General features: G+C 37.9%; 1 protein-coding gene across 13 annotated transcripts in view; it reads left to right on the forward strand.

The window, feature by feature from the left end:
- EVI5 (ecotropic viral integration site 5) overlaps window positions 1-18,522 on the forward strand; it is a 221,510-nt gene that overhangs the window by 125,901 nt on the left and 77,087 nt on the right. For 11 of the 13 annotated variants that reach the window (XM_007480307.3, XM_056815347.1, XM_007480311.3 and 8 more), the window contains 3 exons: window positions 8,478-8,531; window positions 10,873-10,905; window positions 11,471-11,617. In XM_007480307.3, coding sequence (XP_007480369.1) covers window positions 8,478-8,531; window positions 10,873-10,905; window positions 11,471-11,617 — 234 coding nt within the window. The remainder of the gene's footprint in view (window positions 1-8,477; window positions 8,532-10,872; window positions 10,906-11,470; window positions 11,618-18,522) is intronic. The other 2 variants (XM_007480308.3, XM_003340087.4) reach the window with 2 other exon arrangements.

Here is an 18,522-nt window from a genome sequence, read left to right on the forward strand (position 1 = left end):
TGCCATGATTCATTTCTTCTTTCGCTATGCCTGCCTCAGACTCCCTTTCAGTTCCCCCATCTTTGACCGAATCCCAGCCTTGTACGGTGCTCGTCAGCACCTCCCGACACGCTCTCTGGCCTTCTAGGGTCCGATGTCGGCTCTTTGTAATGGGATTGATCTGAACCCTGACGATCCCTCAGGAGAGGGTCTGCAGCGACAGAGCACCTTCTTCTCACCTTTCTTATACATCAGAGGGGCTTTAGAGAGCCGCCATGCCTTGAAAACATAGTCACCCACACGGGAAACGTTAGGAAGAGTTCTCGCAGCACGCCCTCGGATCTCTTGCTGTAGCTGGTGCTTGATGCCGTCGGGTCCAGGAGACGTGTTAGGTGGTGCCTCAGACATGCCCACGGTAGACATCAATGCATTCCCTCCATCAGCTGGAGTGTAGTTTGGCACCAGCAGATGTAAAACAGAGAGAAAGATGTCACTAGATCCAGATACTTCTGTAAGATAATAATTTAGCATTTATACGGCACCTCATGGTTTGCAGAGCATTCTGTGTGTTACCTCATTTAATCCTCATGACAGCCCTCTAAGGTAGGTGCTGTTATTTCCATTTTACAGATGGGCAAATAGAGATGTGAGGCTTAATCAAGGCTACATAGCTAGTCAATGTCTGAGGTGAGAGTTAAACTCAAGTTTTCCTAACTCCAAGCCCAGTACTTTGTCCAACTCGGCACCTGGCGCAGAGATGTTGAGATCAGACCCAATGATGAGGCTTCGTTAGTTATTTCTCAAAGTGGACCAGTCTGTCATGAGGCTGCTTGCTCTGCAGGGTTTCATGCTTTAGGCTTAAAATTCTCTCGCTTATCATTACATTTATAATCCTCTTGCACTCTCTTAATAACATACTGTATTCTTATCTAAAAGTTTGGTCCATTTCTAGTTCTTAAAGTTCACAGTCCATTTTCTTTGAGAATTGGATAACCGTGGATTGCCAAGATTATCAGGTGGTACTTTGCTGCGTATGATTCAGTTACTGGCTTCTTCGTGGTGATTCTGTCACAGTTAAAAACATCTGAGGAGCCTCCCAATGAAGGGAAATCCTCTAATCTTATGAGGCCTCTTCCTGAGGAACCTCTTGTGCCAAATTCCATGCCATTAGAGTTTATTTCAATTCTCTCTTGGCCTGGGTCATTCCTGAGAAGGAGTTTGCTTCTGTGATTTTCTGCCTTCTCAGTGGGAAGTCCTGACCCAGTGGTTCCTAATTGCTGATCCTCCTTGGCACCCTGGGGATTTTCCTGAAGGGGCACGGGTGAGAACAGAGTATTCTCTGTTAGCAAGTGGGGGCATATGAAAATTCTTCACTGGGTGAAGCCCCTGAATAGGTACCCATATTGTTTATGGTTAGTTTTAGGTTGGGAGGTAGCTCAGTCCTTTGAATGCTGCCTGCTCAGGGCAGAAGAACACATGTAGCTTCTTGTAATTCTTTCCTTCCCCCACCTCTAGTAAATGTGTCTGTGCAGGATCAAAAAAAGGAACCAGAATGATTTAGGGTTAAGTACACAGATAGGTTTAGCTAATAAGCATGGTTTGTAAAAATGAGTTTCTGACATGCTTGCTTGGCATTCTGAGCCTCTTAAAAAAACTTTGGAGGGAGAACACCCTTTTGTCTTAAAATTCACAGCCAACACACCGTACCCTTTTCTAGACTAGTCTCTTCCTTATCTGATGACATTCCATTAGCCAGGAACCAATTTTGGATTAACATCTACTACAGAATCTTAAAATTATCTCTCACTCATGCTAATCCTATTGCTTTTACCCATGCTTAGCTAAACCTGTCTATGTACTTAACCCTAAAGCATTCCTTTTTACTAGCTTCATTTTTCCTAAAACCTTGTCTTCTATTAACCCTTATAGCTTAACTCTAAAAGAGCCATACCATCCCTTTCACTGGTCCTATTCTAACTCCAAATCTATACCTAGATCTCTAGCCTCATCTCTGTCCCTCAAAAGAACCTATTACTTAATTGTATCCCTTTATCAGACTTTTAATATATTTATTTATGTATGTATGCATGTATGTATATATATATATATCTGTAATAAAGCAAGTTTACATATCTGTAATAAAGCATTAGCAGAATAGATCAATAAAAGTAAAAGGAGGGAAAAAAGGTAAAATCTAGAACTAGGTATAGCTTAATTAATGATGATATTAAGGGGAGGAATACCAGTATCAAATAAAAGGATCAAAGAAAAATAATAAGAAAAAGGAACAATCCACATTTTGGACTAGACACTAAATTTAGAGAGGAAAGAGGAGAGCTACTAAAATTAAAGTAAAATCAATTTAAAACCTGGTATATGGCTGTTTTTTTAAAAATCAATTTAATTGTTATTTAAAACACATCCCAAATAAAATCACTGAAGACAACAAAGTTAAAAATGAGCTGGATAAAATTTCACTAAAAGGTTCCAGTTTTTGTTGTTGTGGTTGTGGCTTTAAATTCAAGATAAAAGGATCTTCAGGAGTAATCGGTAGCAAGGAATGTTTTGCTGGACTCAAAAAGCAAACAAGGACCCAAATCATGGGTCTCAGATACTAATCACAGGTGCAGGCTGACATTACCTGGTCTGGAGCATATAGTACACTGATAGTGGAAGTTGTAAAAAGAAACAAAATTTAAAAAATTAAAATTAAAATCTTTTAGAAAAAAATCTGTAGCCTCAATATGCCAAAAGTAAATTTAGTTTGTGCAGCACTCCAAACAAAACTTGCTAATTTCACAAAGAAAAAGACAGAATAAGAGCACAGATACCAGAAATCCAATAGTTCCTAAGATACTATTTAATGGTGATAACCATTGTCATACCTATGTAGAGGTATATTCTTATTTTGATAGGAAGAACCCACTGGTTTACTTTTTTCTTCCTTTTAATTTAGACTTTCACTATAATTTTTTTAGGTGCCACAAAAAAGAATTACACTCTATTGATGATTGTGAAAGTATGAGAACATTACAAAATCATCTCAGAGAGTGAGACTTTGATTATTTGGAAGCATGAATCAAGAATAAAAGACTGGAGAGACCCTCTCTCCAGCATCTTACCCTTTGTGTTACTAGACTATTCCCTTCCTTCAAGTGGCTCAAACTGGTAAGACAGATGAATTATACAAACATAAAAGCCAACTTTCAAAAAGAGTTTTAGTGGTACATGAATTAGTTTATGATTTTATGATTTTTTGAGCCCTTATTTCTTTGGAATAGAAAAGGAAATAATTCATATACCTCACAAACCTTATCAATTATTAGCTCCAAGTGGTATATACAAGCAAAATGGGAAGGAATGGGAAATGTGATTGAGGAAAATCATATGAAAAAAAGTAAAAAGGTAGTTGATTCTCCACCTGAGTGAGCAAAAACATGGTAATTTCAGAAGCAATTAATATTTGATTATTCTCTTCTTTTTATCACCCTTTCTCTAATAATCCCTGTTCTTTTTCACTCCTATTTACCCAAATAGATGATATGAGGATTAAAAAGCCAGACTTATTCTCAAAAGTCCTGGTTTAACAGATAGCTATAACGTCAATGCACACTGACAGGCAGTGAGTGGTCTGGAAGTTGTGTCCAAGTGTTTCTTCTCAGACAAAACTTAAATTGGGATATCAATACCCAATTGAAGGTGAATGCCTTTAGCAGTTTAGCAGGTGCCGGCTCTAAGCTGCCTGGGCCTGGAATCAAGAAGTACCCAAGTTCAAATCCTACCTTAGACACTTAATAGCCGTGTGACCCTGGGCACTAGCATGGTATGTTCAGTGTGGAATTGGAGTTAGACTACTCAAAATCACTTGAGTTGGAATCCTATCTCAGACAATTTTAGCTATAACCATGGGCAGACACTTACCCCCTAAAGTCTATTTCTTTATCCGTGAATTGGGGATAGCACGCTATCCATGAGATGGTTGTGAGGCTCAAATATATATTATATGCAAAGTGCTTTGCAAACCTTTAAGCACTCTAATTGTGAGATTATTATATTATGTTGTCACAGTTAATAATACTTATACTTGCAATAGTATCATTTTCCCAGTCAAAGACCTCTTTTATCTTGTGTCTCAACACTGGGTAGAGTGCCTTACCTCTACAGAATAAAGGCTTAACATTTTCATTTGTTTTTTACCAAGCTAAAAAAAACAAACAACTTTATTAAAATTAATTAGTGCTACACAAGTAACAAATCCCATTAACAGGATTGACAGATGATAGAAATAATCTATTTTTTAAAATATTGGAATTACTGGGAATGTAACATTTGAAATAATGTATTTCTAAAAGCATCTTAATGAATTCTGACTACTATAGTTTTTCAGAACATAGTATTCCATGACCAACCTGCAAACGAGAATTTGACCCAACTGCTATCTTTTCTTCCTCTCCTCAAAGCAGCTCTCCTTCCTGGAACTTTGGAGAAAATCACTATATTTTTCCATTAGATACACATATCACTCAATCAGCTGTCTGTATCAGCAGTCCTTGTTCCTCCAGGAACCCAGGAACATTTCCTTTTCCTGCCACCTACAGCTTTTTTGTGCTATGTTTATATATATGCCTGTGCTACACAGAGAAAAAGAATAGAGATGGAATAAGAGAAAGTAACTCTTTGGCTTTTTTCTATACATTTTTTTTAAGACCCTTACCTTCTGTCTTAGAATCAATAAATAAGTATTGGTTCCCAGGCAGAAGTGTAGTAAGAGCCAGGTAATTAGGGTTTAACCCCCAATGCCTAGCCCTTACCACTCTTCTGTCTTGGAACCAAAGCACAGTATTGAGTCTAAGATGGAAGGTGAGGGTTTAAAAAATAAAATATTTTTTATTCTGAACTTACACATCAAAAAGGGCATTTTCATATAGATCAAAAATACAATTAGAAGATTGTCTTAGGAAACTATTATAGACTTCCGTTTCATTCTGATTGTCTTTGAAAAAAAAAATAAATTCCACACATTGCTTTGAGAACTGTCTTGCATGTCTGTACTTCTTTCTAAATTTCCTTCAGTTCTCTTTCTTTAAACAATGTTTCAGTGACCTCTCTTTTTTCATTACTATTTCTGACTATCTCCTGCCAGCCCCCTTCCCCAATTAATCAAGAGAGAAAAAACCAAAACCTTAGTAACAAAAAACAATCAAGCAAAATGAATCCACACAGTGGTCATGTCCAAAATGCTGCTAGGAGGCAAGTTCATCACAAGTCCTCTGAAGACTTACAGAGTTAGTTCATTGATAAGAATTGAGCCTTTCAAAAAAACTCCTTTTTAGATATTCTTAATCTACTATAAATTATTCTCTTCACAGATTTCACTCTGCCTTAGTTTATACCATCTACGATCCTCTGAAATTGTCCTTTTCATCATTTTTTATGATGTAATATTTCCTTGCATTCATGTCTCAGAGTTTGTTCAGCCATTCCTCAATTCTTTGGCACTCCCTTATATTCTAGTCCTTTGCTTATCGCTTTCACTTTGTAATATCCCCTTCAGGTTTTGGAAATTTCTTTTTGCCTAGAACTAGTCCCTCCAGTTACCTTCTCTCTTCCTTTCCCCCAATCCTGCTTATTTATCTATATTCTTTATTAGGTGTATGTGCTGTTTGTTCAACCCTTCTTTGCTGCTCACTTCTTTCCCTGTCCCTCTATCTTTGTACATTCTTCTCTTGTATTCCAATTATGATTAAACTTCATATTCCTTATTCCTCTTTTCCATACCAGCATATTATGTTTACCCTCTCTTCTCTTTCCCCTCTAAAATTGTCAGATTAAAATCAATCCACTCCCAGGTTTTTTTTTAAATCCTTTGAACCTTAAGACATTAAGCTTTTAAAAAAAATTAATGCAGTGACCAAATCATTCTAGGGGACCAGTAGGTGAAGAATGCTATATTTGCATATTGAGACATCATTTTGGACCTAGTATGAAATTTGTTTTGACAACTGTAAATTTCTAACAATAATTCTTTGTGAAGATAAGGTGGGAAGCAGAGATTATGAGTGCTCTTTCATTTAAAAAATAAAATTGAATTTTTAAAACTGAGTTTATATTTTTAAAAGGCATTAAATTTTTGAAAGGATATTTGTTTCTTCTGTTAGAATGTTATCACTACATCATACAGCCCCTTTTAGTTGCTCAAGTAATTTCATCTTTTCTGGGTTTCTCTTGATTCATATTTATATTTCAAAGTTCCTACTGGGGTCTGGTGTTTTTATAACAAATGTTTAAAACTCCATTGTTCCATTAAATGTCCATTTTCACAATTTCTCTTTCAAATTATTTATTCTCCTTCCAATTCTTTCCTCTAGACCTTGTTTCATTTTTTTATCCCTTGCTTAATTTTTTTTTCTGGGTATTCTTGCAGTCTTTGTGGAAAATCATTTTTTTTCTTTTGGGTTTCTGATTGATTTATTACAGTTATTCTTTTTCTAACTTGGATTTTTAGATATCTATAAATCTGCAATAATTTTTAATACTCATCTTTATCTCTGATTTACTAATTTCTGCATTCTTAATCTCTGAGTTGGGTTTTCTGCCAAGGCCTGGCTTCACTTCTTTTGGGTGTAAATGGTTGGCCCTGCAGTTTCTTGCTTTGGATTCTCTGGGTTCCTACATTGACATTTACTTTCCAGAATTAACTCTCCAGACTCCCCCTCATCTTTGAGGTTCAAAGTGCTGAGTCTTCAGGGCCCTCTATAGCTTCTTGTTGCAGTCCTAGGAGTCTCGGATCTCCTGGACTGCCCTTCTTGGGGCCTCCAAAGTTCCCCTTGTGGGTTTTCAAAAGCTCTGGGGATTTCTGACCTCCCTGGGACTTTCTTAGGGGCTCCACCTCTCTTGCTTCTGAACAGAGTTGAAGTCTCCCTAGGCTACAGTATCTCTGGTCACACTGGGTGGCAACAAGTTGTTTTGCCTCCTAACTTTGTGGTAGTTAGTGAGTATGCCTCTGCTAACTTTGCTGACAGTCCCTCTATTGCTAGCAGCCTTCTGAATGACTTGTGCAGAGAAGGGAGGAGTGAAAGAAGTGACTTTCTATAGTTTCTCATTGGGGTTCATGATAATTTTTCCAGGTAATACAAGCTTGGGGCTTTTACTGCGGTGGATATGGAAGAGCTAGATAATTCTCTATTCAGTCCGCTGTTCTGAGTCAGAAGACCTGTTCATTCTGTCTTTTGTCACTCCTGTCTTTTTTGCATCTGTCATCTCTGCTTCTAAAGCTCTCACCCCAGTTCACACGGTCATCTTCTCTTTCATGGACTGGTTGAATAGCCTCCTAAGTGACCTTCTTGCCTCAGTTCTTTCCCCTCTCAAGCCCACCTGGCACAGAGCTCCCAGAGCTCCCAACACACTCATCTGCCCACTTGCTCAGGAATTCCAGTGACTTAGTCTTACCTGTCGGGTCACATGCTAATGCTAACTGGACTCTTGCATGTAGAGACCTTTATTTACCTAATACTTGGAACTATTTGCTGATTTTTTTTAGAATGCTAAAATGCTTTCTAAACTAAATCAGCACTATTGACATTTTTAAATTGAAGAAAAAATTAAGCCTTTTACAGCCTGATTCCTGTCTACCTTTTCAGCCTTCTGATGCATTATTCTCTTTCTTCCACTGTATAGTCTGCCCTTTTGGCATATTGCTCCAGCTCCATTCTCTGAGCTTTTGCATTGGCTGTCCCTCTGACCCGGGGACTGGTTAGGTGGAGAGCCCACGGCTTCCGGACCTGTAGCTCAGCATCCTTAGATTCCTCAAAGCTCAGGTCAATCAAGTGCTCCCTACTTTGAGACTGAGACTTCGCTGCTTCCTTCTTCCCTTCCTAGTTGCCAGTGCCTCCTCTTCCCCACCAATCACCCACATCTGTTTTGTGTGTTCTTATTTGTGTATGTTTTGTCTCCAGTGAGGGAAAGTCAGCCGCTTGAGATGTTCTTCCTAAGAACTAAGGACAGTGCCAGCTTATCAGATGGCACCCGCCAGGAAGCGTCCATGAGTTTGCCTTTTGAGCCGTGAACCCTGGGCAAATCACTTCTTAGCATTCTGGGAAGACATTTCCGTAACGGTAGTTCTCCACATTAATGTGACTACAGATCCTTCCTTATATAGCTACTGACACTAAATGTTGCAGTGTTGACAGGGAGAAAGGGAGAGGTTTTGTTGGCTTTTACTGCTCTTTTATGTGCTTGGTAGATAGTCAAGTGTGTTCTCAGTAAAGGTTTGTGGGTGATTTTATACTTCCATAGAAGAAGCATGTGCTGTACTCCTTGCTTTTTTTAGCACATCACCTGAAGGAATCTCGTTGGTGGTAAAGCATTTTAAAGTTTGTTTTGTCTACACTTTATATCTTCTTAATGTTTGTTGACCTGAATTGAATTGTATGTACTATAAGAATCTGGATTTGGGCAAAGTTGAGAATATCTGAAAACATTACTTTAATTTCTTACAGAGGTTACGCACAGAAAATAGACTTCTAAAACAGCGCATTGAAACATTAGAAAAAGTAAGTATATTACTGGTTAGTTGGATCTCTGTTACAATTATACATTTACCTTTGGGGAGGTGTTATATTAATTGTTATATTAATTGAAAATTGCATGGAAAATGTAACCTGTCTGTCCACTAAATTGCAATATTTGCTGCTCAGCTGCTTAGCTTCTTCCCTGTTTAAATAACATGGCACTAATGAAAACTAAATATCTTGTGTGCTTTTGATTTTAAATTTTAAATTGAACTTGTTTACAATGTAAATGTAGCTTTATAAATGTATCCCTGGGCATTTAACCTGTAAAAAGAGAAATGGGCTTTAAGTCAAGCCAACAAAAGTTCCTTTTTATTTTAACACAACCAGTCTGTTTTTTTCAAAAGTTATCCTAAATTCCCAACTACAAGTTAAATCCTCAAGTGTCTGATTTATAGCCCAGAGCTGGCATTTTTGGATTAGAGGAAGTTATTGATCATAGTTGGAAATTTTCTTGCCTGTTATTATTAGATTTTATTTTATTTTATGAGATTGGCACTTTTATGTCTTAGATTTTTAATTTCGCCTCTGACCCTTTCCGTCACTATAGAGTTACTTAAGTTATTTTTACTATTGGGCCCAACATGAATATTTTGACAGGTTGTAATTAAATTAGTAGTACCCTATTTTAAATTAATTTTCACCCTTCTAACCATGTATTCTGGTTTTGATATGATAACATTGTATGTGGTGTTCAAATATTTTTCCTTTACTCTCTTGACCCCAAATAAGTTGGTTATCATAATTTTTAGTTCACCTTTATGTACTATTTTTTCATTTAATAATGTATCTCTTCATTACAACCCTGTTGTGTGGGTTGGGCGACTATCCCCACTTTACAGATGAAGAAATTGAGACTTAGGGAAAGTGACTTTTGCCTAGTTTGTCAGAACTTTGGTCTTCTGACTTACTCTGACTTTTTATATTAAAATAGAAAATGAAAAAAAAGAATCCTAAATTTAACTTGCTTTTACTAGTTTGTATTAAAAAGCTGACACTAATAAGTTTTTAGAGTATTGTCATAATCATTTAACGTTAACTCCCCATTAAAGAAATATATGCAATTATTTTGTGGCTTAAAATTTTTTTACAGCATGAGTATATTTTACTTTATAGAATTATTATAATGTTAGTGTCTCAGCTATGTGACTAAAGTATGTGTTTATTGTGAAAATGCTATTTTTATTTTAAAAAACCTATCCAGATGATTATACATATTGAAAGACTTATCCTATAAGTTTTCCTTTCAAGTTGATTTGATTTTTTTAAACTTAGTGTTTTTTTTTAAATGTGGTTTTATATTTTTTAATTATATCCTACTCTTTCATGTTGGTCTGTTTTGTACAGCATAGAAATTGTTAAATTGAATATTTAAAAACTTTGAGGTCAAAAGTAAACTTTGTTTACAAGTACACACGCACACATGCACGCATATATATATATGTATATATATATACACACACACATATATATATGTATATGTATACACATATATACCTAGGTAGATAAATTGATTTAGATATTGTTTTTGAAAGCAGTTGTTCTGAGAAGATGCATTTTAATTTCAGTAAAACTACAGAATATTATAGTTGCTTTCAGGAATAATGGATTTGGAATTAGAATTCCATGAAATTCAATGCTTTCTAGTTGTTTTGTATAAGGAACCTTGTCACTAAATAGTTATAAGAATTATCATAAGCATTCTAATTTCTGCAACAGCAGAGTTATCTGCAGTGTTTTATTTCAACATTTCAATAAAGAACCAAAGTCCAAGAACAGATTTACTTAATATGATTTTGTGGTGAATTATTTCACTTTAATTCTGGGTCTTCAGTTATGTAACCTTCCTTGCTTTGCCTCTTTGGAAGCTGCTATCCCACAAACGCCACTGCACTTTGTAAATTCAAATGTATGCTCAAATTCTGCCTCCTTTCCATCCACGTGACTGGACCATTCAGTGGGCTATGCAGAGGCAGGGAAGCCATGTGAAATGAGGGTTAGAACCGGGGTGTTTCAACTATGTAGGAACTTCTAAAAAGCTCTTTTTTCTGCATCAAGCAATTTAGGGTCAATGTTAATCTTTTTCAGAAGCAATTTACTTTCTGTATTTTACTGTAGTCTTGATATATTTTTGTCAGAATAATCAAAATGAATAGTCTAAAATATATAAATTTAAATTTTCTAACATAGAATATGTTCTCTAAAATTATGAAAAGTAGGTGGAATTTGAGCATGGTTTTTTCTTTCTATTCTCAATTTTATCACTTTGTCACTTTTGTTTTATTTCTTTCCCTTATATTCCTCTGAATTTTTCCTTTTATAGGAAAGTGCTTCCTTGGCAGATAGATTGATACAGGTATAGTTCTTGAGCATTTTCTCCAATTTTTCTTCCTACCCTTGCCCTCCCCCCCCCCAATCTAACTATCCCACTTAGAAAATCCCATTTTAATGCATGCACATTTACATGCATTTATAAGGAAATAAATTAATTCTCAGATTATATGACCATAGCCAATTCTCGATAGTATCATCTTGATTTGCTTTTAAGTTTCAGTCTTGGCACTTGCACGTTATAGATATAACCTTATTTTATTGAAAATACACCAGTATAAATTACAGTTGTAATCTCTGGATCCTGTGAAATTCACTTCTTACATTGGAAATGTTTAATTGATGCATGTGGAGATGAATAATATTGCATGAATTGAATTTTGCAAGAACAGTTTGACTGTCAGTTTAATTTCATATTCAGTTCCCTCAAAATTGCTAAAGCAGCCCTCAGCTGGTAGCTATTGATTATCTTAAACTGTGCTATGCTCTGAGGTTATTTAATATGGCAAAGTGCATAGTTAAACCTCCCAAAGGCAGTGTTTCTTGCATCTGTCCTCAATTGCTTCACACAAAAAAAATTATGTCCTAAGGGACAAGTGACAAGAGCCCAGGAGGCTGAGGAAAACTACCTCATAAAACGGGAGTTGGCCACCATCAAACAGCAGAGTGATGAGGCCAGTACTAAACTGGAGCACGCTGAGAATACCATCAGGGAGCTCCAGGAGCAGCAGCAATGGGTAAGGAGCCGGGAGCACCTGTCTCAACTTTCTCATTCACTGTTTTGTTCGTTTCCGTGTTCATGGCATGATCTCTGTGCTCTTGGCATACGTGTTGGGTTCTCTGTATTTCAAGGTCTTGGGTTCTTCGGAGCCGAGCTTGGCAGATGCTGGAGGAGGCGTTTTTGGTGGTGGCCCTTTAGCCAGCGGCATCCCTGGACTCCTCTTCCCTTACATTAGCTCCTCAGGCAACATGAGTACAGCCTGCGTGTTGGGGTCTTCTACCACTCCGCTGTCAAGATTTCTATTTCAGCGTGTGTCATTTAATCCTGGGAGATATTTGGACTGGTTTCCTTGGCGGTGTTTGCACCCCACTTTATGTGGCTGCCTAGCAGCTGTTTGAAGACATGCAGGCCTTAGGGAGGCAGTGGGTTAAGTGAAGAGAGGGCTGGCTCTGGCCTTCCAAGCCCACACCCTGAGCAAGGCCACCGAGCCTTCCTGCGGTGCCTCAGTTTCCTTCTCTGCTCAGGGCCACAGTTTCTGAGCCAGGGACTCTCTGCTGAGACATCTGTAACCATAGAGTGAGGTCTGGGCTTCACAAAACAGCCTCCCCAGTTGTTCATGAGGTGGAGGTCCCGAGTCCAGCGCCTCAGATGACCAGCTCAGCTGCAGGAGGTCTCGTGGGGCCCCAGCACAAGTGCCCCTTTGGCTTCTGGTCCTTCCCCCAGGCTTGCTGCACTTTTGCCTGTCACTAGCCAATGCTGACGTGCCCGGGACAAGGTCGCCTGTAGCTTTTTAGGGTTCCAGAGAAGCAAAGATGGTGGTTTGGTAGAACCATGCAGAGACTCAAAAGGTGGAATGTAGAAAGGAGGAGATAGTGAGGTGTCCAGGGTGGCTCCCAGCTTTCGAGCCTGAGAGACGCGGGGGATTGGGTTGCTTCTGTAGGAGGGGGGAGGAAGTAAGGAGGTCTGCCCTGGACACAGTAACTTTAAGATGCTCATTGGACAGCTAGTTTGAGATGTCTGAAAGGCAGATGGAGAGGTGACGTGGAGGGCCAGCAGAAGGGTCAGGCTGGGGAAGGTAGATTTGAGAACATTTAAAATATAGGCATGTAGTTTGCACTAGGAAGTTCTTCAGTTTTATTTTGTTGTAAAAAGTAAATCAGCCAATTATTCAACAAGTCTTCCTCATTCCAGCTTACTATGCCACAGTTACTCTACTGAGAGCTGAGGTTAGGAGGGAAAAAAAAGCAAATCCCTGCCCTCAAGGACTTACATTCTGATGGGGGTATCGGCATGTAAAACGCTAGCTTTATAGGAAAGGTTCTAGGAAAGGTTTCTTGCAGAAAATGGGCTTTGGACTAAGCTTGTGAAGGAGCCAGGAGAGCTCAAGCCAATATTTTCTAGCATAATGACATTTTGTTTCCCATTTGGTACATTATAGACTAATAGGTTCCATAATAACGTTGCTTAGAAATGAAATCAAACTTTTTCCCTTAGGTTTTTTTAATCCCAAAAATCATTTTTATATTCACTTGAAGCTTAAATGTTGTATATGTTTATTGATATTGTCCCTTTATTTGTAAGTAGCCCATTGATATGTCATTTTCTTAGTAAAAATTCTTGATTCACATTGCCTTTTTTCAATTTAGTACAAGTATTCATCTATTCACTATTCTTCCAAAAGCAGTCTTAAATTTCCAGGGAAAATATTGATATATTTCTTAATTTTCAAAATAAGATAATCTAAGACAGACTTTTTCCATCTGGAATGGAGCTATGAATGTATTCTTTTAACATGTTCACCTGTCAATTTTGTTTAAAAATTTAATGCATTCTTTGTGGGGAGGGAGAATTATTTATACACAGCTTTTCAGAGATGCATCTAATGATTAGCGTGTTACTTTTAAAAATTCTTCTATAATAATAGGTTATGTTTATAGAGGGCTTTAAAGTTTATAGTTGCTGCTCATATGATCTCATCTGTGCTTTAGTGACTATACATATTAGTGTTATTATTCCCATTTCACAGATGAGGAAACTGAGGCTCAGAAAATGTATATGACTTATCCAGAACCACATATTTACTATACATGTTAAAGGCTGGATTTGGGCAATTGAGTGGCTCAGTGTAGAAAACACTTTGTTTAGAATAAGCAAGACCTGAGTTCAAATCTAGCCTCAGCCATTTACTAGCTCTGGGACCCTGGGCACATCATTTAACCTCTGTCTGCCTCACTTTCTTCATTTGTGAAATGGGTATAATGGTACCCATCTTCCAAGGTTGTTGGGATAAAATGAGATAATATTTGTAAAGTGCTTTGCAAACTTTAAAGCTCTATATAAATGTGAACCATCATTATATTTGAACTTAGGCCTTCTTTGACTATAAGTATAATACTGTAGGGCAGCTAGGTGGTACAGTTGTTCCTGGAGTCAGGAAGACCTGGATTTAAATCCAGCTTCAGATACTTCCTAGATTTATGGCCCTGGGCAAGTCACTTCACTCTGTTGGCTTCAGTTTCCTCATCTGTAAAATGAGCTGGAGAAGGAAATGACAAACCACTCCAGTATCTTTGCCAAGAAACCTCAAATGGGGTCATGAAGAGTTGGACATGACAAGAGTTGGACATTTTGTGTCACATTGCCACAAAGATCATAGAGAACCAGAGACCCTCCTCTTATATTTTTGACTGTGAGGATGTTGGAAATTCCATGGCAGTCTAAAAAATGAATGGAAAAAATTATGCCTTGAGAAAAAAGAATGCCCAGTCTGTCCTGAGTCCCCTGTACAGCAAAGTGCTCAGGACACCAACTTTGCAGCCTCCCGGATATGGGATATGCTTGGCTTTTTGCAGTATCTTTTCAGCCCCCAAAACTCTGTATTTGGAGTCACTAAGCCAGAAATTGGGCTGCATGTTTTGGGGTTGGTTTGTGTAGCCTAATCATATTTGAGTTATTCTCATCCCGGGAAGTCAGGTAATACCTGCCTTTCTAAAATAGACCAAATCTTTGATGATTTCTATATAGAAAACATATTTCCAGGATAACAAGATTTTTTTAAAAATCACTTATTTTAAGCGGATCAATAAGATAGAATTCTAAATCAAGCTATTCCCTTTTTTCTCCTTCAGATTTCACCAGTTGATTAATCCAATCTCCCTGCTAATCCTCCTTTTGTTTTGGGCAGAGGTTGGGCTTGATCTCTAAGATCTCTTTCACCTCTGCGGGTTCTGATTCCGTCTTCAGTTCCTAGCAGTTCTGGAAACACACTCCTTGTTCCTAATCAGTGTCATCAGCTTGTCTTTCTGGTGACTGAGAATGGCCATGTGGCATTGAAGAAGAAGAAGAAGAGGCTTTCTAACAGACATCTGTAAATTTGAAGGGTGACTTTATTCTCTATTTCTCTTTCTGAGGCAGAGATTTGTTAAAAACAGGGGCTGCCTATCTAATAAAAGAATTTTGTCAGCTCAATAATAGTCAGTAAGCATTTATTAAATGCCTTCTCTGTGCCAGGCACTCCACTAAGAGCTGGGGATACAAATAAGAAAAAGGCTGGCTCTGCCCTCTTGAGTGGAGAGGAGATACAGCAAAGGAAGTTGAAAGGGGAGGGGCTGGTGCCAGAGGGTAGCAGTGGGGGGAAGTGGGCAAGGGCAATTGTGTGCCTGGGGTTGCCAGCTGAACAACTGGTGGGAAATGAAGAGTAAGAAAATCAGAGCCCTCTAAAGGGAGGTTCGGTGGAATGGGCTGCCATTTAGCTTAGCCCTCCAGAGAGGAGAGGCATCTGAGGGTACCATGGAGGTATTTTGAGTACAAAAGCTGAAGCCATCTCCATGATGATGTGATTTCTTATGAACTTATCCAGGATGTTCAAGGAGAGGAAACAAATGAAGAGTTGGAAATTCTGAGCTGGATATCAAGGGAGGATTTGGGAAGGGTTTTTAGCTCTTCCGTCTAATCAGAGAAAAGCTACCCAGGGTATTGAGGAGTTCCTTTAAATAGACTAAAATGGAATATTTGCTTTGTATCTTGGAGGACTATTTTGAGGAAAGACTATAGATAGAAATAATTAAGATACAAATATTCCACTATTTTCCATTCTGTAACATGGTTATTACATTTCAATTTAATTTAGAACTCGAAAATGTTTATTACCAAGTAGTGTCTACCTATTTCCCATGAATAAGTTTTATTGTTTTAAAAAAATTTTATTTCCCTTAGCAATTAATTATTGACCAAGTTTGCTAATGATTAAAAAAAGATGTTAATCTAGTTGACTTTTCTTTTTTGCTCCCCTAAGTAATGATTTTTTGGTTCTATTTCATATTTCCTTGTAAGGTCAAACTTTCATCTTTATTTATAATTTATTGAGAAACAAAGTTTAGGCTAGGGATAATAGTAAACCACTAGTTATTGGGCTTTTTAAATGTCAGCATTTCAACCAACATTTATTAAGGACCCCCACACAATATGTAAGATGCTCTCAAGAACATTCATGTCTTGCGAAGAAAATGAGATGACTGGTTTGAGTTGAGTTAGGATGAGAGACAACTGATGATAGTTATCTCTGAGTTTTTAAAACAATGAAAGGAAGGCCTCCTATGTGCTGAACAGACTTTATGAAAAGACAGAAAAAAGCATTACATAGAATAAGAAGATATGGAGGGATTGTAATCTACATTAATGAAGAGTATTGACACCAAAACAAATATAAATCCATCAGAGTTTCAATACTCCAGGGATACCTTAGAGATATTGTGGCTTCAGTTCCAGACCACTACTGTACTGTAGTCTGTAAGTGGGCCATAGTATTTCTAAGAGATGTACATAACCTTAATTTTAAAATATTTAATTGCTAAAAAATGCTTCCTCTGATCGTCAGCGAGTAGTAATCCTTTTGCTGGTGGGAGGATCTTGTCTCGGTGTTAATGGCTCCTGACTGCTCAGGATGGTGGTTGATAAAGGTTGGAGTGGCTATGGCAATTTCCTAATATAAGAGGTGCCATATCGATTGACCCTTCCTTTCACTTGAATACTTAGAGGCCATTGTAAGTTTATTATTCACTATTATTGTTTCTCAGGGAGTAGGGAGGTCCAAGGAAAGGGACAGAGACAGGGACCAGCCAAGCCAGGAGCTATTAGAACACACTCATTTATCCGTTGTTTGTCATCTTATGTGAGCATGGTTCATAGCATCCCAAAACAATTACAATCGTAACTTCACAGATCATCGTAGCACATAGTAATAATGGAAAAGTTTGAAATATTGGGAGAATTGCCAAAATGTGATACAGAGACCCAGTGTGAGCACATGCTGTTGAAAAAGTGGCACAATAGACTTGTTTGATGCAGGGTTGCCCCAAATCTTCAATTTGAAAAAAAACACCACACCACCACCATATCTATGAAGCACAATAAAGCAAAACACAGCAAAGTGAAGCATGCCTGTGTGTGTAAAGTTGCTATTCAGTGAAGAAATGGGCCTTCACCTTCAAGGAATTAGCAATCCACCAAGTAGGAGGCATAGAACATGTACACAACTATAACCCCAAACAGTACCTAAACCAGGTGTAGTCCTTTATGACGCAGGGGGAAGGAAGGAAAACTTCATAGTGGTGGAACGTTTGGGGGTAACATTTTCAATGGGTTGAAAATGATCATGTGTGAATCAGGGCATTCCACATGTAAGATACAACATGAGTAAATAGCAAGGGATGTATTAATGGAACATTGAGTACAAGGAGAAGAGTGACAGTAAAAAAGATAGATGAGTGCCGGGTTGTCGAAAGCCTTGAATCCCAGGCTGTCCCCCTAATTAACTTTGGCCATTAGTTTAGTTCATTGTGCTTATGGCAACTTCATAATTTACATAATTGTATAATTGCCTAAATCACTTATTTGAATTGGAATGCTGCTACTCTAAGAAATGTATATCTATAGATTATTGTCATCATGCAGGTGAAATGTTATGGGGAATTTTTCCATAGATTGGTTGTCTCTAGGCAAAGTCTTCAGTGTAATTAATTCTCTAGCTTTTGCTTTTAAAAAAAGGTACCATTAATGCTAAGAGCCTGATATTAAGTTTGTGTTTCACATTCATTTAGCAAATATTTATGACATTGTCCCATTTTTCAAAAAGAAACATTTGTTGATCTTAGTTTGGATTATTAGAAAAATTCTACCACACATTACTGTGGGATGGCCCATGAGAATTTGGAAACAGAAATGGTGATCACTTCAAGTCAGCAGGACTTTGTTGCCAAGAATAAATGCCACTAATTTCATCTCTTTTTGTTTGATGGGATTATGAGATTGGCAGATAGAGGAGAGCCACAGATGCTGTTGATCTGGATTTCATAGACTGCATTTGCCAGCCTCTTAGGTTCTTCTTGTAGAAAAGATGGAGGACTATCAACTGGATGTTGGTACGGTTAGGTCGTTTGGGAACGGGTTGGATGCCAGGACTCAAATAGTAATAAGTAAGAATGGGTAGGATGGTGAAGAGTTCAGGCCTCTTAAGAGTAGATATGTCTCTTCAAGGAACTGGGCATGATTTGTATGAAGAACAAAAAACTTAGGAGGGCAATTCTCAAAGGATTCAAATAGGTGCATGGAGAAGGCTGATTTCATCTGGTTCAGGATCTCCAGGAACAGAAACAACCCCAAACTATATAATGGCAATAGTTTGCATTTATATTGTATTTTAAGGTTTGTAAAGTACAGCGCAAATATTTTCTCAGAGGACCTTCACCATAGCCTGAGAGGTAGGTTATTGTCCTCATTTTCCAGCTGGGGAGGAAACTGAGGCAGACGATCGTTCAACGACCTGCCCAGGGCTTCCTAGCTGGTGTCTGAGACCCAAGGTCTGGTCCTTTTTTCATGGCACCATCTAGTGGCTGCTGTTGCTAATACTGGTTATACTGGTAT

This window comes from Monodelphis domestica, chromosome 2 (assembly GCF_027887165.1).
Source record: "Monodelphis domestica isolate mMonDom1 chromosome 2, mMonDom1.pri, whole genome shotgun sequence".
NCBI lineage: Eukaryota > Metazoa > Chordata > Mammalia > Didelphimorphia > Didelphidae > Monodelphis > Monodelphis domestica.